Here is a 22259-nt window from a genome sequence, read left to right on the forward strand (position 1 = left end):
TCCATTATACTATGTACTGTATAGTAAATGACAACTTTAAAAAAAAGTTTTAAATAATAGACAACAAAAAAATAGAACCCACAGCTCTGGACTTCTACTGCACAGGTTCCCATGAATATAACTTCCCACATTCTAAAGTTATTTTTCTATTAAAATGTTATAATGAAATCCAACACGTTGTACTGGTTTCAATAATATACACATATAATTATTGCAGTGGGTTATGGACTCATTGAGTAAGAGGTGCTGCCCTTGTTAGGTCCCAAGCAGGATAATGATAGCCACTGCTGAAGGAGCAGCGCTGGACTAGACATCAATATGGGAGAGAGCACATAGCTGGTTTCTATGTCAGGAGGGTGTTGGTTGGGACAAAATCTGTTCAGCGTGAGCAGGAACTGTTAAGCAGGTTTCTTGAGACAAACCACAACAGAAAGAAATAGGCACTACAGCTATGTCAGGAGAAGTGCGGTGTTTGGAGAACAGAGCTTTACAATATAAAATACTATTCCCAGGCCACAGGTGCAGCTATTTTTGGCACTAAAGGAAATGAAGAAAACTAATTTACAGACAGTTTCTATGCTTTAGAATACCCTTTATCGTTCTCTTAATTTCAAAAGAAATTACAGTAATTTTAATCAAAGTGACTATTGTAGGTGGTAAGCCTCACACTGATGGAAAACTGATTATTAATTAAATTTTCATAGTTTATTCTCATGCTGGTTCAATACAAACTTTTGTGTGCCTTTACTGAATTTTAAAAATATTAATCATTTTTAAAAAACACAAAATGCTTAAAGAAATAGCACATAATTACATTTTAGTTGATTACATTAAATGTTAATGTTACAGAGATACCTAAGAAAAGCTCAGATAGTGACAGGCTCACAAAATGTCAAAGGAAGATAAACCCCTAGTCATTAAACCTCTAAGTGTGTTTATACATACTTTGAAATGCAACTTTGACAAAAGTCCACCTCCATTTTAAATTTCTAAACTACCATGCTGCGTTCATTGTTTTTAAAGATGTAGATAAGTAGTGGTTTTTATATGAAATACATGACATCAGCTTTTAAGTGCAAGTTGTAAATGTGCCGTAATGGCAGATCTTAAAACTCATTCGCTACAGTTACACTGACCCAAACTGCCAGCAGTAGTATGCAAATTGGCAGTCTCAAAAATGCAAATGAGAACTCATGTGCATATTTACTCCTCGACAGAGGCTGCTGCTGGCAGAAAAAACAAAACAGTGTAAGATTTTTTCCAGGCATAAGAGGTGGCTGACAAAGTGGAGATGTCACCGGCAGAACCACATTTACACTGTTCTTCCCCCACCGGCTGCAGCCTCTGCCAGGGAGTGAATATGCAAATGAGCGGCCATTTGGCTTTTCAAGACCACCCACTTTCACACTGCTGCCGGCAGTTTGGGGCAACGTAACTGTAGCCAAGGAGCATCAGGTCAAAAGGACCAGAATACCAGCAAGTTTGTCTAATCAAAATCCATAGCATATCCTTCTAAGTATGAGGGAAAATCTGGCAGAAGTTAATTTTATGCCAGGCAACAGATTTTATAAGACTATTTAGAATGCTTTGCATTCTCAAAAGCAAAGCCAAGTAGGTCTTCACTCAACCCATTTCAAAGACAAAGACAAAATTTTAAAAACTTCACAAAACAGAAATATTAAAGTTTTCTTTTAGAAGTAATCTCAAGTCTTTATTCCTTAGATGTAAAGGAGAACATTTATGGTTCAGAAATTGTTTGTACAAGGTCTTTCTAACTTCATGTTACTGCTTAAAGATGAAAATCCTCTGTTCTGTAAATGCTTTAACAAGTTTATTTTGTGATGTTAATTTGCATCTAAATGCAAGCCTCATAAATAATTTCCTAATGTCACTAATGAAAATAGGAAATGTTTTATGTACAATTATTACAAGGTCATTTGATGCTACATCTCGTTACAAATAGAATATAACAAGTATAAAATACTAATAGGGAAATTAGTTATCTGGCTGTGCTTACGCCATTTATTTACCAAATCCATAAAGACAAAAATGTACCTCTCTCCAGAGCCTGCCAAGAAGAGACAATGCCTTCTTGGATGGCTATTTGAAGTCATTGTCTTTAAGCATTGAGGTTAAAAAGACTATTTTGAGAGCTGAAAGACTACACACAATATAAGGCTTTTTTCGATTCATTTAAAATAAAATTTCATCTCCTATGAAACCTGGACAGCACTGAAGGAAAGTCTCCAAAAATAGACTAAAAAAAATAAAGAATTGAGATTCTAAAGCAGGAGAGATCAATAAAAAAGCAGCATTCCACCAGGGTCAGTCCCTGTTGGGACCCCACTGCTATATGTACCTGCACCTCTGCAGGTATCAGGTAACTGCAGGTCTCATTGGCTTCAGATCGCTGTTGGTGACCAAAGGGAGCAGCAGAAAGGTGTGGAACAGGACACTGCTTCCCGCCACTCCCATTGGCCATGAATGATGATCTGCAGCCAACAAGACTGATTGCCCAATACCTGAGAAGAGGCAAGTACATATAACAGTGGGAGCCCACCAGGGACTAACCCTGGTGGGCTGCCGCTATTTTATTGCCCACCCCTGCTTGAGAGTCTCAATTCCTTTTGAGTTCATTTTTGGAGATTTTCCTTCAGTGCTGTCCAGGTGGATCTAGGTGGGTATCCACCAGGGACTAACCCTGGCAGGCAGGATCTGGCCACTGGCTAGTATTTGCCCACTTGTGCTCTAAGGGCTTATCTACACTCCAGCCCTAAGTGAACCTATGTTAGGTTGACTTACAGACACTGCAGTCATTACTGTGGTAACTGACATCCACACTACTCTCCTACTGTCGGTGGTATGTATCCTGAGAAGGAGTGCTTCTGCTAACTAAAAGGGGCTATGTAAGGGGCTTATAACCAGGGTTCTCATATGCATGGAGCTTGCCATCAAAATCCAGCTGTCCTCCTCTAGGCTCTCAGCTTCCTGCTCCCAGCTGAGAGTGGGAGGCAGCCACCTGGACTTCTGAGCTCCCGATCTGGGAACCAGCAGCCAGCATCCCAGCTGGGAGTGGAGCAACTGGGGTAGACGGGCTCTAGCTGCTTGGCTTTCTTGTCAATTTCATGACTCAAGTACAGTAATTAAGATCTACTACAAGAATAACTAGATCCTGTTGAACATAATATGGTCGATTGTTTCTATTCTTAAACAGAACTCCGTGAATAATTCATTTTAAGTAAACAAAGTTAAATCTAAATTAAATCACATTATTTCTCTGTTTATCCAAGTGAGTTTGTATTGTTCCTATCTATACGCAATCTCTTCGATTTCACAGGACTTGATATTACTCTTCCTTGCTCATTTATAAACTGTTTAGTTTGGCCATGATATAACAAACCTTAAAATAGTTATTCTGTCCAGCTATAAATTCTTCTTGTTATTTATGACTAGTGACTCCTGTTTCCATGTAATTTTTGGAGTGATGTACCCTCCAAGAGTACATCCACTAAAATGTTATCTCTATGAAAAGGTCTTGACAGGAGAGTGGGCAGGAAGAGTGGGGACAGAAGAGACAAACAAATTATAAACAATGTTTACCTGTTTCATTTTGTTCTTTTTCTTTGATTAAAAATAGTTATAATTACTAGCAGTTTATTTTATTTGTCTTTAATCACAGCATCCTATATAGCAATACAGAAAACCTCATGTAGTTAGAAGTATGAAAGTCATACCCCAGAATTAGAGAGGCAATTATTAAAATTTGGCCTACCATTTCTTGCTTTGTTAAAGTATAAATTCTAATGGTTTTTTAAACTAAATGACTTGGCACGCAATAACCTGAAATACCCTTATGGAAAAATGCATTGCCTTTGAGCATGAATTTATTTACCATCGATCAGATTTGAAGCTTTTAAATCTTTCCTACAATTGTCATTACTCTGAATCCTTTGAAAAGATCCATTTATATGGTAGACATTTTATCAGAGACAAATTATTTGATTCTATTCCAACAAAATTTTAAAAAGAAACACTCTTCACATCCATATGTATTCCTAAACTCATCACCTCAAATACAGTATACTTTTTGGAACACAAAGTAATAAAGAGATAAAATATACAAAGAGAGATTTGTTTTGAAACACTGCAAGACCAGTAATAAATATATTTGGAAAAAATTCTTTAGGTTGATTTGATTAACAGAGAGCAAGATTAATAGATAAGCAAGCATAATTTTAATGAGATGAGATAATACACAAATATTCAGATTTGTTTTTAATACCTCCACTCTGGTATCAAATTTCATTACTGCATTGGGGGTGAAGAAGATTTTGAGATCAGCCCGACCTCCAACAGGTACTACCCCCTGAGAAGGAGTAATGGTCATTCCAGGCAGGGGATTTGAATCAAGAACCTTCAAATAAAAACAATCATTACAAAACAGTTAGTGCTGTAAATGTATGCTTTCATAAAATCTGGGAAAGACATTTCCTGCCTGGAATCGTTTACAATCTAGTTAATGTAACCAAATACTATACATGTAACTTGGGCCTAAGAGATTAGGACAAAATTATCAGTTAGGCACCTAAATCCTTATGTAGACCTAAACAATCTGATTTTCACAAAAAATGCTGAAAATCCACCAAAGCTTATCAAGCAGTTGACTTTTGAAACCGAGTTTGAAAATTTGGTACTTGATTTTTTTTCACCCCTTACAAGCACTCCTAAAAAACCAGAAAATCATGATTTAAAAAATTGAATGGTAAATACAATCTGAATAAAAATAATTTGTGAGTTATTCACTGTAGAAATGTGAACAAGACTTGTACCCAACCATTTCTGCTTAGCTTCTCAGAGGCCATTTCAGCCATAGGGGTTTCCTTACTTTTTATAAACACTGTTGCAACAAGTATATTATCCTACCCTTGACATGGCCATGAGGACCTGGGTGTCACAGAGACAAAAGTATTAATGAAAGCTAGCTGAACACAGAGTTCAAAAGAAACTAAGTCAAGTAGTCTCATGAATCCTTAAGAGGGGAGGATTCTAATTACGATAACTACATTTTGTACACTGACTATTAAAGCAACCAAAAGGAAAATAAATCAATTATACCACTCTAACAACTGAGACACAAACCCTAGTATAGGGGTCAGCAACCAAATTAGCAAGAAGAGCCAGTTTTTCCAATTTGGTAGAAGACTCAATAATTCAAGAGCCATAGTGCATGTGCATACGAGACGGTCCTTAATAAATAATGTCAAATCATACTTTTTGTAACCCCTATTCTAAAAACATTGGACATACAATGATAAGTGACATGATACATGTTTACTGCAGGACATTCACAAAAACTTTTTACATATTCTATTTCCTCACACTTAACGTGTGTTTTTTCCGCTCTCTTCCTAACTTTCACTCCCAAACCTTCTCTCTCTGGAAGATGCTATGGGGAGTTATCCAACATTCTGAGATCACATATTGTTTACTATTTAGACCTGAGTTCTTCATTTTGGGGGTTTTACGCTGCTTATTAAAAAATAATCAGTAGATGGTTTTGTTGTTGTTGTTGTTGTTGTAACTATAGTGTCAGGAGCCACAGATTGCACACCCCTGCCCTAGTAAGACATGAGAAACTGTCCAAAACAAGAAAAAAAAAAACTTATACAACAGCATAATTCAGTTCACCTGGAAATATGCATGATTATGTCCTGTGTTTTGAAGAATGGCTGTCTTGCAAGTAGTTAAACCTAGAGGAGCATGATTGAAAGGTATTCTTTGTTCCATAAACTGAATACTGGTTGGTCCAAGCTAACAATAATGAAATGAAGGAAGAAGAAAAAGCAAACATATCATTGAGTGTAAATAAATAATTTAACATAGATTAATTTTCTTTTTATTTCACAATAAGCAAGACATTAGTAGAGAAGTACAAATTCAACAGAGAAGTAGAAAATAAAGGGGAACCAAAAATTAACTATAAACCAAACCACATAAATCAAAAAGTAAAACCCTATTAAAACAATAAAAGATGTCTTATGTTCCTTTGAAAAATTAATACTTTTGCTGTATTATTGTACTTCAGTGAAAGTTTTGCACAACTATCAAATTTAAGTATGACATTTATGCAAAAGCTGATATTTTGGAGCAGTCTTAAAAGCAGTGCAGAGATAATTATGTGAACACAAATAAATTATGACCCCATTTATCTGCTCAATTGTTTTTGGTGACTTGGTCAAAATTGCACAACTCATGTGTTCCTTCCCCTCATTTTGACAAGCAGGATGACAGTATCTAGTCACAGTCCTGGATACCTTACCACCACTCCCCCTCTCTTTTTGTAGGTTAAACTCAGATCTAACAGAAATCTGTAAGCCTATGGTACTTCCTCATCTGAAGTGGTGGGTGTCTGTACTATACACATGAAACATCTTAGAGTAAGTCTACACAGATAAGAAAATCCCACAGCTGGCCTGTGGACTCACAAGGCTTGAGCTGCGGGGCTATTTCATTGCTATGTAGATGTCTAGACCTGGGCTGGAGTCTCTGGAACCCTCCCACCCCACAGTGTCCTAGAGCTCAGGCTCCAGCCTGAACCTTAATATCTACACAGCAATGAAATAGCCCCAAATCCTGAGTTCTGCTAGCCCAGGTTGGCTGGCAAGGGCAACTGTGGGCATCTGTTGCTGTGCAGACATAGAAGAAATTAGCAAGTAAGTAGAAATACAATTGTTTTTTTTCCTAGGCCTCAGTATGCTACAGCACAGACCAGGTTGTAATTGTCATCTCCTGGAGCCACCACCAGTTCTAATTCAGCAAGGGTTATAGCACTTCTATAGACCTCCCAGATACACAGTCTAATGCATTTAACTACCACGTACCTTAACTTTACTTTCCTAGAGCTATGTTTCTGGAAAAGCGTGAACTGTGATTAAGTTTCAGAACCAGGTAGGAACAGGAACCATAGTCTGTGCTGTAGAAGAATGAGCCATAGATTTGCTACTATTTTGATCCATGTATAAAGGTAAGGAACATGAGAGCTTAAAATTAATTTAAAAATAATAAAATTTTGGTAAAAAACACAAAAAATGTGTCAAACCATTTGGGTTAAGTATTACCTTTGCAAGGCATTTTAGCTTAAGTGTGTTTCCCTGATGTACACACAGGTTGAATTCTCCTGTTTCTGGAGAGCAGAAACCAGGATGCCAAACCACTTCACACTCCAGATCTTTGTATGCTTCCACAATACCTAGATAAATGTGTACAAATATTTATAATTCCTTTAAAATATAAAGTTTACTGTATGTGTCTAATTCACATTACTAGAGACATCTGGCCTGCTTTACAAGTGAAACATACTTAGTTTTAATTGAACCTTGTTTCAAAGCTCTCATTATAACTTCTTAACCCAATTTATCAATATATGTCAACAAAATGTATCCACAATTTATCAGTCTTTGAGTAAGCCAGTCACAACCAGGTGCTATTTAAAAAAGGAGGAACTTTAAAAAAAAGTTAAGTAGATCACCAAAAGTCCTAAACCCAACTGCAAACTATTGTTTTTTATTTGGCAATTATTTTTGAAATTTCCAAATGTATATCCATTTTATATCCATAGACTTAAATTCTGTATTCATGCATGGTTCTATACCCAAAGTTTTAGCATTCTAACTCAGTCTTAAATAATGCAAAAATAAGTGCAAATATAGAAGTAGCTGGGTTGGTTTGATAAAGCTGAGAATTAATAAGATAACATTCCAACATTCTCAGAACTCATTCACACCTTAAATAAAAATAGTTCTTTGCTTTACTTTCCAGATGCTGAGGCATTCCAAATTCACAGTCTAGCCAAAATGTTTAAAATAAAGTTATCCTAAAGCTGCTAATTTTACTGGAGACCAACGATACCTAGCCAACCCCAGTCCCCTTGATTTGAATGGGAAAAAAATGGTAGTTAGCTTCCTAACGGGGCCTCAGTGGATCTGAAGGTTTGTGCTGCACTTCAAATTGGGTCCTATCATTACTCAACTCCAACACTGTTTTAAAGAGTAATCTGCTCTTTGAGGCTTCATCTTTTAAGTTATATGTGCAATGAAGTTCTTGAGCACACGTAACAATGATTAATAAGTATTTATCTAAAGGTGCTTTATACAAGAGTAAGGGTGGGCTAATCTTCGTATTTTGGACAGATTTTAATTTTGCAGTGTTATACTGTTTACCTAAACTCCTTCACAGTTTTGATGAATATGACTTTCTTTATCTCTTCCTGTTCTTGATCGTTTCATAGTAATGCTGTGTACTACTAAAAACAGTTGCCTCCCTCCACTATAACAGTCAAAAGCTTAAACTCTTGAGTTTCAAACAGAGCTATTTAATGTGGCACAAACAACCAAATGGGGCTGTGGCTCACTTCCAGAGCTCATATAAGCAAATTAGTTTGGGCCCCAAAATTCAGTTTGTCTTGCTTTATGGCCTTTGTGGTCCGATCATAGTTCTGACTTGAAGTGGTATTGGTGCAAACCTTAAAAATAATACTTTACTGTCTCAAAATTCTCCAGTGACATCAGCTAGCTTTAAGATAAATGCACCTCCACATCACTTTATTGTTTGTATGTTTCCTTAAACATCTTTAAAAATATACTATACCTTTGGCTGGCCGTATAGAAAATGCTATTCCTTTATCTGTGACTATAGGTTTCCAACTAAATTCTGCAGCGTAGTTTCTGTGATTGCATAATCTGACTGTTGCTCGAAAGCCTGTTTCCGCAAGAAAGCCAGGGGTAGGATTTAGAATCAGCTCTCTGGCAGATAGCTGAAGGGCAACTGGCACTGCTTTTGCAACTACCAGCACATGTCCAGTATGTTTGCTGTTTATTGTGTAAGTGAAGGACCTGTAATATACAAAAATATGATCCAATACATCTTATGTGTTTTAAATATTTGACAATTCAGTTACATTAAATATAGTCATTAGGAGCAAAATACCCAGTGAAAATGCTGTACATGTAGGGCTTATCAATTAAAGGGATTACATAAACTTGCTACTTGTAACTGTTTTGCTCTTTATACTGTGCTAGGTAACTTAAAATTAACAAAAATGTGTTTCTATGGGTTTGATTAAATAAAACTTAATGGTCAAATATATTGTCACTTCTTTTCTGACTGTTATCGCACACTAGGGGTTCGTTACTCAGCTTCCTGTTTGAGAAGAAACCTGTGACCCTGGCTCAGGTTTTTTTTTTAAGTGTACAGGAGATGCTCAGAGTTACAAATACCTCAGAAACTGAGGTTGTCCATAACTCTGAACAAAACATTATGTTTGTGTCTACACATGCTGCTTCTTCCAGAAGAAGCGGTACGGTAATGAGCTGCCCGGAAGATGCTAATGAGGTGCGGATGCAAATTTTCCACTCCTCTTTAGCATATCAGCACATGGTTCGGAGTCCAGAAAAAGCTATTCTGGGCTCCAAAGTACACGTGCAGACGCATGGCCCGCAGGGATCTTCTGGAAGGAAGCCCTCCTTCCGGAAGCCTCCTCTTCCCCAAAATTTTGAGGAAGAAGGGGCTTCTGGAAGGAGGGTTTCCTTCCAGAAGATCCCTGCGGGCCGTGCGTCTGCACGTGTACTTTGGAGCCCAGAAGAGCTTTTCCCGGACTCCGAACCATGTGCTGATATGCAAAAGAGGAGTGGAAAATTTGCATCCGCATCTCATTAGCATCTTCCGGACGGCTCATTACCGTACCACTTCCGGAAGAAGTGGCACATGTAGACACAGCCTATGGTTATTCTTTCAAAGTTTACGCTGGCATCTGCACTTAATACAGCTTTCAAACTATGCTACACAGAAGAAAAATGCTGCTTTTAATCATCTGAAATGAAACAAGTTTCCATACTTTGTCTATTTTTTTTTTTTGGTAAGCACTTTACATTTATCCAAGTACTGGTGTGTATCAGCCCTCCTTAGTATCTGGGCTGCTGTCTGATTGTGTACTTCCTGTTCCAAATGAGGTGTGGGGTTGACCAGTCAGTTTTTAACTCTGATGTGCGTAACTCTGAGGTCCTAATGTAATACGTAATTTATAAAACCTGCGCAAGATCTGCTTCCCTAAAGAGAGGTGGTTACTAACTGCACACAGATAACTCCCCCTAGCTGAAACACAGCAAAGCCTCAATCTTGAATCTCCCTACCTCCGACTCTCCTGGAATCTCAGGCCGCATTTACACTAGCAAGTCCTTTTGGAAAATCAGGCCCTCTTCTGAAAGAGCAAACTGAGCACCACACACAAAATGCACTCTTTTGAATTACTATTAAAAGAATGAGGCACTTCTTCTGGAGGCCTTCTTCCTCTCCTAAATAAGAAAGAGTGCCTTTTTCCGAAATATTCTTTCAGGAAAAAAAGTATGTGTATACGCTCCGGGGGCCCTTCGTTCGAAAGAGCAGTCCTCATGGTGCCGGATTTTTCGATCCCTGGTCTTTCAAAAGAGCAGGGGCTCTTATCAGTGCTCTCTTTCAAAAGAGCAGATTGCTTTTTTGATCCACTTGTGTGTGTGTAGACGTGCTCTTTCAAAAGATCTTTTGCAAGAGATCTTTCGGAGGATCATCTTTTGAAAGATCACTGTAGCATGGGCACAGCCTCAGAGCTCAACAAAATCTGGATCCACTGAGACAACAGAGCTAGTATTTTACCCACTATTCTTGTTCCTACCTTCACACTAGGCTTTTAATATTGGAAATATTTTACCCCAAAACTACTCACCTATAACAAAACAGCCTCAATGGGTGGCTGAATGTCAACCTTCCTTCTGTGCATGCACATGAATGTTTGACTGAAGCTCCCTAGCAACTCTAAGGATATGGCCACAGTTTCATCTTGAGACACGGTGTACACTAGCAAAGGTATTCCAATATAGCTAAATCAGCAAACTCTCTTATTAGTGTAGACAGCTTATAATGAATGGCAACAGAGTGGGTTTCTCAAATGAAATAAGTTATCACAAGAAAAATGCTTTTTTGCCGGTATAACTGTATAACTTTTGCCAGTAGAAAACAATTTATAAAAAAAAACCCTGATCAACATGATTATAGTGGCAAAAATTTTAAGTGTAAAACTAGGCCTTGTGTTTATATATCAACAACTCAATGTTCAAAACATCAACACTTCTATTATAATATTTAGTTTACACTATGTAAAAACTGTTTGCATTTTTTTGCGATCTAATTTAATATCTAAATCAAGAAGCAGACAAAAAGCCTTACTTCTGAAATTTGCCAAGGGTATTAGTCTCAAATACTACTGGAATGTAAGTCTTCGAAAGAGGTGGCAACACATGAGACAAAGGACTGGTCTGTTGTAGCTCCTCACTTCCAATTTCTACTTGTATCCAGATGTGCACAGGCAGGTTATTGATTATATGCATTTTTCTCATAGATGTAGATTGCACACAAACTTCACCAAAGTCTATGACAGAGGGGCCTAGAGTGAAATGAAATGAAATATTTATACTTAAAGTTTAACAAAAACAGCCACATGAGTGTAATCAAAGTCACTGGTTTTGTTCCACTTAATCTGTATCATTATGCTATGTTTTGGTACATTAAATTACACAAGTGTGAAAAAAATAAAGCAAGCTATAGTAGCAAAGACAGATTCATATCAAAACCTAGGATTCATATACCATCCACCCCAAATGTAGGTAGTGGTGTAGTTCAAAATTCAGTTCTACACTTTCCATCTTAATTCCACTTCCCTACAGCAGTTAAGATAAATAATGTAGGAACTGAATGTATATGTAAAATATCGCTTTTGTATCTGAAGGTACCACTAATAATTTAAGTATCAGAGGGGTAGCCGTGTTAGTCTGTATCTGCAAAAACAATGAGAAGTCTTGTGGCACTAGACTAACTGATTTATTGGAGCATAAGCTTTTGTTGGCAAAGATCCACTTCATCAGATGCACCATAGATTTGTACCACACATTTAATAAAACGCAGTTGTTTGCATTAAACATGTATTACAACAGTTAGCCAAAGACACAGTTAGTACAGGTTGCAGGTCCCTAGTCCAGAATGGCTGGGACCTGAAAGGACAAAAGAATTTGCTAGACAAGGGGAGGTTTAGGGTTTCTGGTCACAGACAGCCCTGCACTCCCAGGGCTGCTGCAGACCCAGCCTCCAGCCTCCCATACAGAAGACGAGAACCCTAGCCCATGCTCCATGGGGCTGCCACAGACCTCCAGCCTCTATTCCCCTCCAGCTGCCGTGGAAGTGCCACGGAGAAACAGTTCTGTTTCCTGTCCTCACAGGGCAGGTGTGGGGCTCCTGCTCCTCCCCGCCTGCCACAGGGCAGGCCAGGGTTCTGGCTCCCAGCTCGCTCTGGGACAGGCAGAGACTCGGGCTCTTGCCCCCACACTGCCACAGGGCAGGAAAGGCTCTACTTTTGGTCCCATTTCCACGTCAGGCAGAGCTCCAGCACCAGCCTCAGCCCAGCTGAAACATCCATGGTCCTTACAGATTTGAGAGGTGCAACCTATAATAGTTTCAACATATCAATGAATCTTTCTAAAAAATGACACCTGAAGAACCACACCCTTTTAGGCAAGATAATGACCTAGATTACTTGTTAAGTAGATAATGTAAATTTTTCAAATCACATTTCAAGAAGCCTTTTTGTTCGTTCATTTAGCTTAATTAATGATGAGAGAAAAAATTCATTAGACAAGGAAAAAAACGTTTCTCTGTTTATGCAACTTGTTACTTCTCAGTCCAAAACTTAAGAAATGAAGAGCAATATTGGGCCATAACTTTTATGCACAACTCGTTAATGAAACCAATCCCTTGATAAAAGTGTGAGGTACCATTGCTAGCTATTTGGATATCATTACATTCACATGCAGGAGTGTGATCACTTTGAGGAACCAGGATCAAAGGCAATGTGTGCTTTTTACTTTCCAGCACTTAACGCAACAGTATTTGATATTGCTAACTGATTGTCATTTTATCAATGAGTATTTACAGAAAAGTTAAGTAATAAAGTAAAAACATTGAGTTTAAAAATATGATTTAAACAAAGCTTCCATTTGTACTTTTCCAGCTTTAATTTTGCATGCACTCACTCTATGCTTAAACTTCATCCGTAATTAATTCTCTCAAACATCTGGCTCTTGTCAATATCCTGAGAGAAATAACAACCTGTTTAACTCATTTCCATCTCTCCAGGGAACCATTGATGGTTTCACCATTTTCAATTCCATACTTCATAGACATACTCATCTCCATATTACCATCACTTCCCATCCTTTCTATCATAGTCTTGAGTAATAGTTTTGTTGGCTTTTTAAAGGCCAATAAGGATCGCTGACTCTGATTTGGGCTAAACTACAGCACATATACTAGAAACACATAATGGTTGATTTCAAGACTTCAAGTGATGGAGAATTCATCACTTACTAAGTTTTTCAATGGCTAATTAACTTTGTTCAAAACGTGCTAACTTCCAGACACTAGATCTTGTGATGCTTTTATCCACTAGGTGGAAGAGCCCTCTAGGTACCGAATCTCTTTTGTCCATATAGGTATTAACATACCATGACCAAAGTCATCTCTTAACCGTCTTTCTGAGAAACTAAATAGATTCATCTTCTTAACTTATGGCTCTTGTCTGAATCTTATCCAGTGTTTCAACATAATTTGAAAAGTGAACAACAGAAATGGAATGGACACAGTAACTATTTCATCAGTGGTCCATGCTGAGGTAATATCACTTCCTGGCCTAGCCTCAATATTCTTGTTTCTGCACCTAAGACTCATATTAGCCCTTTGGGTCACAGCTTTTCAGTTTGAGCTCTTGTCCTATTAATTATCCACCACGACTCCTAAAGTCCTTTGCAGAGTCACTGCTTTTCAGGATACAGTACCCTAATCCTACAAAGAACAGAAGCCATTTCGGTACCTAGATGCACAATCTTGCAATCCTTTGTACCTAGATATACAATCTTTGGGACTGCAATCGAGAAAAGTTGTTGTGCTGCATTTGCCTTGTAACCCTGGGTGCCTCACAATGCTTTGCTGTACCAGCTTCCAACTTGGGATGCTCAAAAGCAGCCTACAAGCATGCAGGCCACATCCTGTGTGCCTACTTCAGCAGCTCTGACTCCAGCAGCCTATCTACAGTCGCATTCCAGTTTCCACAAGTCTTGGTTACTACTTGGTGAGTGATCCCAACATATCACAGTCCTAAATTTTCCAAAAACTATGTGCTCTGCAATGTTCAACCTCTCAGAAGCTTCAGAGAAATAATAAGATTCATTTGTTCCTCTAAAGAAAGAAAAGAAAAACCACCATAGCTCATTAACTTATCTGAGATAAAGACAAGCTTCCATTTAAACACAGCAGAGCTGGTTTATAGCATAAAAACTGGACTAATCTTTCCCAGCTTGCAAGAGCTCTGTTCCCTTGTTTCTGTTTAGTGATGGATGGCAGAGATGGTTTCTGTGTTTTCTAATAATCTTCCAAAGTTGTATCAACTTATTTTAAGTGGCAGGATGACCTCGTGTTATTCTTCGGTTACCATCTCCCTGTATGGAAAAGGGGCTTCCACTGTTTTGATTCCACAACGTTTAACTTACAGAGGATACAAAGAAGGCAGCTATTTACCTTTTTTCTGAGAAAGACTTGTTTCTTCCTATCTGGCCATAGACATTAAAACATAATATCACTAAATACCCTTATTTCTTCCTAGGCTACGTCTAGACTGCTGGGTTTTGTTGGCAGAAGTTTGTACTGGAAGATATCTTGTGACAAAACTCCTGTCAACACATTCCATCCAGACACCAACACACGCTGAAAGAGCGATCCACTCTGTTGACAGGGAGCAGTCAGACACCCCAGCCACTCTACTGGCACAATGGACACCCGGAACCATGTCAGCCATAGTTGCATGTCACCAGTTCCTTCCAGGAAGCAGTGCCAGAGCCCTGCTGTTACCTCCTGGTTAATCTACAGGCACTGCAACTACTCAAAAAGGCTTTCCAATACAGAATTCCAGTTACATGGCTAACTCAAGTGGGCTGGTATTTCATAGGTTTGGTGGCAAACTAATGGAACTTACCAAATAAAATGAACTTTGATAGTTTATTATATGTAACTAAAGGAAAGCTGTGCCCTGCAATTTCTGAAGCTGTGAGTAAATCATGACATTGCGTGGCTAGCAGGAAGAGGGAGAATTTGGGATTTTGTGCAGGCTTGTCATACATTTGGTACATGGAAAATAGGTCTTGAGAAATTAACTTGATACATATGTAGTACCCAGAGGTACTGAGAATACACGTTCAACTTTGGCAATACCAGCCCTCTTGGGTTAACCGGGTAACTGGAATTCCATGATGGAAAGGCTCTTTGAGTAGTTACAGTGCCTATAGCTTAACCAGTAGGTAACAGGTGGCCTCAATAAAAACCACTAATCAATATTTTTGAGAGGATGTACCATGACAATAAAACTTAAGCGGTTGCAGGTGGGACAGTGAAAGTCGGTAGTCACAAAGGAAGTCTGCATACCCCAAAAATGCCCTCCCCCATTGTACATAAACATGTAGACATCATCTGAGCTGTTCCAACCTCAAGCCATTTATTCTTAAAAAAAGTAATTAAATAAGGAATCTATGAGGATATATTATTAATTAAGGAAAATTAAGTTTTATGGCTGTATATATTTACAATTCAATCAGAAAAATATTCATGGCAGCAAGTCTCATTAAATAAGGAGTTCATGTCAAGTTTCCAAACATGGGTTCTGCATCATCTCACCAAACCATATTGAAATTTGGTCTAAAAAGGAGTTTTTAAGACATCATACTTCCAATATCATCATGTGTTTCCTTTTCAGAATCCTCTCCTTTGAGGACAACCACAGACAATGTATTCCTGTTGAGATTAATGCTTCCCCACAAATTATTCAACATGCAAACTTCAGAGAATAAGCCTCCCTCATCCTATGACCGATGATCATCACATCTGTGGCATGACTTACTAGAGCCACCTTACAAAGGGAGATACATACCGGTTCTTCCACATCTAAGTATTCTACACCACACAACTGATGACCAAGTAACAGTATAATAAGCACATACTATTTTAGGCAACTAATTACGATGTGTAGATTACATTACTATTAATAAATACTTCAATGCTAGCCAAACAAAATAATGTAACCATGGTGATATCTTACCAACGAGTATCTGATAAAGCTGTTTTGGTGTCAAAGTTATACTACAATCTTCCTTCTCTTGTGGAGAAGATGGTACGGCATTAAGTCCATCACAAACCTGTGGAAGACCCCAGCAATACTTTCTCAATTAGTCTCAGTGTTATGTTATTGTTTTATTTAAAAAGTATATTACATAATATGTAAAAATGCCTGACATACCTCACTGTTTAAGGATTTAGATTCAATTTCTGCCAGCTTTCGACTACTTAGCAGACAGTCCTCGTTTAAACTAGTTGTTTCTAATTTCTGTTTCTCCTTGCGTAAGTCTGTGATTGTGATCTTTGGTGACCTGAGCCCTGAAGCTGGTTTGAGGCCTATGTTAACAGGATTGTTAAGACTATTATATTTCCTTTAAAAAAAAAAAAAAAAAAAAAAGGTTTACAGTCCAAATTTCTGAAAGCTTAACAAATGTCCTATGTTATTCATACTAAAAATTAACTAAGATTTTAAAACATTTCAAGCAGTTCTTTGGACAAGCATATTTCTTTGGAGAAATAGTCTTCAATCATATCCAATGCTCTGAGCAATCTTATAGTGTTTTTGAAGCAGAGACCACTATTTCCTATAGGTTTGTACAATACCTAGAACAATGGGTCTTAAACTGGATCGTGAACTTTAAGGTGCAATTGCAACATATTTGTTAAATTACACCCAAGCTCTAAGAAAGTTAAGATGGCAAAGTCAATCACTCAAAACTTAGGAAATGTCAAACGTATGAAGTGTCTGCTAATTCTGCCATCTAGGGATTAATTTTTCCAGAGTGCTTAGCAGTTTTACTGCACTTCACTTTGTATGTTCAGAGCATAACTGCAATAGATTTCAGTTGCAGCCACAAGAACTCAGAACTCCTTCACATCTGGCCAAGGGGCCTAAGAGTGGATCCAGAAAACACTGAACACAATTGAAGGCCAGTTGTGAATATTTTGGCTTAAGTGCCTTTCCCAGCATCCCATAGGAAATATGGACACAAATCACTTCAGGGCAGCATTCTACCTTAACCAGCAGACCATCTTTTCTCTTCCTGCAATCCCCACCCATTCACTGACAGTTTCCAACTTTTGCAACAAATTGAGACAGCGGATCTAGAGTTAACAGCCTCATCCATTACTCAGCGCTGATAAACTCCCAATGCACCATCTATCATGTACACTGAGGCAGAGATCCTGTGGCAAAAATTATAGGAGATCATAATAAATACTGTATTACAGTAACAGAGAGCTAGCCGTGCTAGTCTATATACTATCAAAACAAAAAAAGCAGTCCAGTAGCACTTTAAAGACTAACAACATAATTTATTAGGTGATGAGCTTTCGTGGGACAGACCCACTTCTTCAGATCATAGCCATACCAGATCAGACTCAATATTTAAGACACAGAGAACCAAAAATAGCAATCAAGGCTGACAAACCAGAAAAATATTATCAAGGTGAGCAAATCAGAGACCAGAGGGGCAGAAGGTGGGGGGGAGTCAAGAATTAGATAAAGCAAAGAATGTAAAAGAGCCCCTATAATGAGCTACAAAATTGCCATCCCGGTTCAAACCATGTGTTAATGTGTCAAATTTGAATATAAAAGAGAGTTCAGCAGCCTCAATCTCCAAACTAATGTGAAAATTCCTCTTCAGTAAAACACAGACTTTCAGGTCATTAACAGAATGGCCCACTCCATTAAAGTGCTGTCTGACAGGTTTGTGAATCAGGAGTGTTTTTATGTCTGTTTTATGCCCATTAATTCTTTGTCATGTAGGCCCAGTCAAACCAAAAAAGCAGCCCAGTAGCACTTTAAAGAAGGCCCAGAAGGGCCCAGAAGGCCCTAGGTGACAGGCCTGTTCTCCCCCACAGACAACCTCACAACCTTATGAGGATTCTCAACAACCATAGTCGATATCGCAAGAACACCAATCCTGGAATTATTCCTCGCAACAAGCCCTGTTGCCAACTTTGTCCACATAACTATTCTGGAAATACTTTCACTGGACCTAACCAGATTATTCACAGAATCACGGGCAAATTCTCATGTTTCTCAACTAACATCGTATACGCCATCATGTGCCAACAAGGCCCACATGCTTTGCATATTGGACAGACTTCAAACTCTCTTAGGCAAAGCATTAATGGGCATAAAATGGACATAAAAACACTCCTGATTAACAAATCTATCAGAGAGCACTTTAATGGAGTGGGCCATTCTGTTAATGACCTGAAAGTCTGTGTTTTACTGAAGAGGACTTTTCTCAGCAGTTTGGAAAGAGAGGCTACTGAACTCTCTTTTATATTCAAATTTGACACATTAACACATGGTTTGAACTGAGATGGCAATTTTCTAGCTCATTATAGCAGCTCTTTTACATACTTTGCTTTACTTAATTCTTGACCTCCCCCCCACCCACAACAACTTCTGCCCCTCTGTTCTCTGATTTGCTCACCTTGATAATACTTTTCTGATTTGTCAAAGAGAAGTTACTCACCTGTAGTAACGATGGTTCTTCGAGATGTGTCCCCGGGGGTGCTCCACAATAGGTGTCGGGTTCGCCCGGCGCTGCAGATCAGAAATCTTCCAGCAGTTTCTCCTGGATCGTGCACATGCCAGCGCGCGCCGCTCTCCCAAGCGCCCCCGGCCACGTGCGCGATCCGGTCCCCACCAGTTCCTTGACCAACCGCCTCGAATGCTCCTGAAAAACACTAGACAGAGATCCAAAGCGGGGAGGATGGGCGGGTGGTGGAACACCCACGGGGACACATCTCGAAGAACCATCGTTACTACAGGTGAGTAACTTCTCTTTCTTCTTCGAGTGGTCCCCGTGGGTGCTCCACACTAAGTGACTACCCAGCAGTAACCCAAGTAAGGAGGTGGGTAATCGGTTTATGTGCAGCTTGCCCCCGAGAGGACTGCTGTCGACAGACGGGTATCCTCTTCGAATACCCAATGTAGGGCATAATGTTTGGCGAAGGTGTCGTAGGACGACCAGGTCGCCGCTGTACAGATATCTTTTAACGCGATGCCCTTGAAGAAGACTGTTGACGCCGCCACCGCCCTGGTGGAGTGAGCCCTGGGCGAGGCCAGCAAAGGAGTCTTTCGAAGCTCATAGCACATTTTTATACAGGACACAATGTGCTTTGAGATTCTCTGTGAAGAGAGACCTTCTCCTTTGACCTGGGAGTGAGAGAGACTAGAAGCCTGTCCGTTTTGCGGAAGGACTTAGTTCTGTCTATGTAGAAGGCCAACGCCCTCCTCACATCCAGGAGATACAGGCGTGCCTCCTTGCTGGAGCTGTGAGGCTTCGGGTAAAACGAGGGTAAAACTATTGGTTCGTTAAGATGGAACTCTGAAGAAACTTTTGGAACAAAGGCTGGGTGCAGCCTTAAGGTTACCGCCTCCTTTGAGAATACTGTGCAGAGCGGCGGCGGCATCACTGCTGCGAGCTCACTCCCCCTGCGGGCTGACGTAATTGCAAGGAGGAAGGTTGTTTTCATCATAAGGAGACGTAGGGGAACTGTGGCTAATGGTTCAAAAGGTGGACCCGATAGCGCGCTGAGCACCAAGTCCAAATTCCACAATGGTGGAAGCGGTTTTCGAGGAGGGTACAGGTTTACCAGCCCCTTCAAGAACCTTGTAACGATAGGATGGGCGAATACAGTGGGCCCTTCCTCCGCATGCCGAAAGGCTGATATAGCGGCGAGGTGGACCTTTATCGAGGATAGAGAAAGCCTGCCTCTTTTGAGGTCCAGTAAGTATTCTAGTATTACAGGTATAGGAATGTCAAGGGGAGCTAACTGCTTGGCGGAACACCAGGCTGTAAATCGAGTCCATTTCTGCTTGTAAGTCCTCCTGGTGGAGGTCCTTCGGCTACATTCCAGGACTTGTTGTACTCCCTCCGTACACATGCTCTCTAAGGAGCTGAGCCATGGATTAGCCATGCTTGTAGACGCAGACCCTGTGGGTGCAGGTGCACTATGGACCCCTGAGCCCGCATGAGTAAGTCCGGCGCCACCGGTAGAGGGAGCAGTGGGCGGTCTGACATGCGCAGAAGCAAGGGAAACCATTGCTGCCAATCCCAAGTTAGGACTATGAGTATCATGCGAGCTCTCTCCCTTCTGGCTTTCTGCAGAACCTTGTGGATAAGCGCTGTGGGGGGAAACGCGTAAAGTAGGGGGCCCCTCCATGAAATCATGAATGCATCCCCCAGGGACCACCATCCCACTCCTGCCCTGGAGCAGTACGGGGGACACTTCTTGTTGTACCGGGTGGCAAACAGATCGATCTGGGGAAAACCCCATGTACGAAAAAATGCGCCGTAGCAGATCGGAGCGGATCTGCCATTCGTGCGTGAGTGCAAAGCGCCTGTTCAGCTGATCTGCTTTCACGTTGTGAGTGCCCGGCAAGTACGAGGCTTTCAACGTTATGTTGTTGGAGATGCACCAGTTCCACAATCGGACTGCTTCCGTACATAGAGCACGGGATCGTGCTCCTCGTCGATTGATGTAAAACATAGTGGAGGTATTGGCGGTATTGATCCCGACTACTTTGCCATGTAGGTAATCTCGAAAATGTTTGCAGGCGTTGAACACTGCTCTGAGCTCCAGTATGTTTATGTGCAGTGTCCATTCCGCAGGGGACCATAGCCCTTGCGTCACCTTGTCGCCGATGTGCGCTCCCCATCCTATGTGGGAGGCGTCGGTAGTAAGAAAAATAGAAATTTGTGGTTGGTGAAAGGGCACCCCCACTAGCAGATTCTTGGGGTTTTCCCACCACACTAGGGATCTGCGCACCTCTGTCGTGGGCGACACCACCCTGTGGACAGTGTGGGATGCCGGTTTGTAAACGCTCGCCAGCCAATGCTGCAGGCTTTGCATGTGTAACCTGGCATTCTGTACCACAATGTCGCTGCTGCCATGTGGCCCAGCAGCTGTAAGCACGTTAAGACCGGCACCGTGGGGCTGTATGTGATGACTTGCACCAGCAAACTGATGGCGCGGAAGCGGGCGTCGGGTAGGTACACCCTTACTGTGATAGAGTTTATGCGTGCCCCTATGAACTCTATATCTTGTGTGGGTTCAGTCTTTGACTTTGCGAGGTTGATAACTAGGCCCAGTGAAGAAAACGTGTCCGCTGTGACGCGTATCATGCGTAAGACCTCTGCCTTCAAGGCCCCTTTCAGCAGGCAGTCGTCCAGATACGGGAAAATAAACACCCCCCCGTCTGTGCAGGTAGGCTGACACCACTGCCAGGGTTTTGGTAAAGACTCTGGGGGCCGAGGAGAGGCCGAACGGAAGAACCTTGTACTGGAAGTGCTCCTTACCGACCGTGAAGCGGAGGAAGCGTCTGTGTGCTGGGTGGATTGTTATATGAAAGTAAGCATCTTGTAAGTCGAGGGCTGCAAACCAGTCTCCATCGTCCAGTGCCGTGAGTGTCGAGGCAACTGTGATCATCCGAAAACACTGCTTGCGTAAGTAACGGTTGAGGCCCCAAAAATCTAAGATGGGCCTCCAGCCTCCTGTTTTCTTCTCTGTTAGGAAGTAGCAGGTGGTCCACCTCCTGCTTCAGCCTCGCCTCGTGGGCAGTGTCCCTGAGGTGAGGCCTGGTGGGAGGCTTCGTCGGTGGGAGCGACTGGAAGGGGATCGTGTAATCCATGGCTATGATCTCCAGCACCCTGGCACCCTTGGTCATAGCCCCATTGATATTGAGCACGCTGTGGTTGGTAAGCATAGCGTCTTTGCTGAGGATAAATTTTTTTTTTCTGTATGGGGGAGTATAAATGCCCACGGTCCTAAATGTAGCTCTCAAGTCCTTACTGGAGTGGAGGACCAAGTCGGATGAGTCTGCAAACAGCTCTGCGTATCAAAGGGAAGATCCATGATCTTTGCCTGTAGGTCCCTAGGGATACCAGACGTCTGGAGCCAGGATTCTCTACGCATGACCACTGCTGTAGCCATTGAACGTGCCGCCGTGTCCGCCACGTCCAGGGCAATCTGGGCTCCCATCCGCGATGCTGCGTAGC

The 22259-nt window shown here is 40.7% G+C and overlaps 1 protein-coding gene across 1 annotated transcript in view; it reads right to left on the minus strand.

Annotated features, from left to right (window-relative positions):
* The window catches only part of CFAP47 (cilia and flagella associated protein 47), a 324141-nt gene that overhangs the window by 239502 nt on the left and 62380 nt on the right, over positions 1 to 22259 (minus strand). Inside the window, exons 12-18 of the mRNA XM_074988334.1 lie at positions 16421 to 16610; positions 16223 to 16319; positions 11257 to 11473; positions 8647 to 8891; positions 7119 to 7249; positions 5689 to 5811; positions 4283 to 4414 (exon numbers count right to left, since the gene is read on the minus strand). Coding sequence (XP_074844435.1) covers positions 4283 to 4414; positions 5689 to 5811; positions 7119 to 7249; positions 8647 to 8891; positions 11257 to 11473; positions 16223 to 16319; positions 16421 to 16610 — 1135 coding nt within the window. The remainder of the gene's footprint in view (positions 1 to 4282; positions 4415 to 5688; positions 5812 to 7118; positions 7250 to 8646; positions 8892 to 11256; positions 11474 to 16222; positions 16320 to 16420; positions 16611 to 22259) is intronic.

This window comes from Carettochelys insculpta, chromosome 1 (genome assembly GCF_033958435.1).
Source record: "Carettochelys insculpta isolate YL-2023 chromosome 1, ASM3395843v1, whole genome shotgun sequence".
NCBI classification, from domain to species: Eukaryota; Metazoa; Chordata; order Testudines; family Carettochelyidae; genus Carettochelys; species Carettochelys insculpta.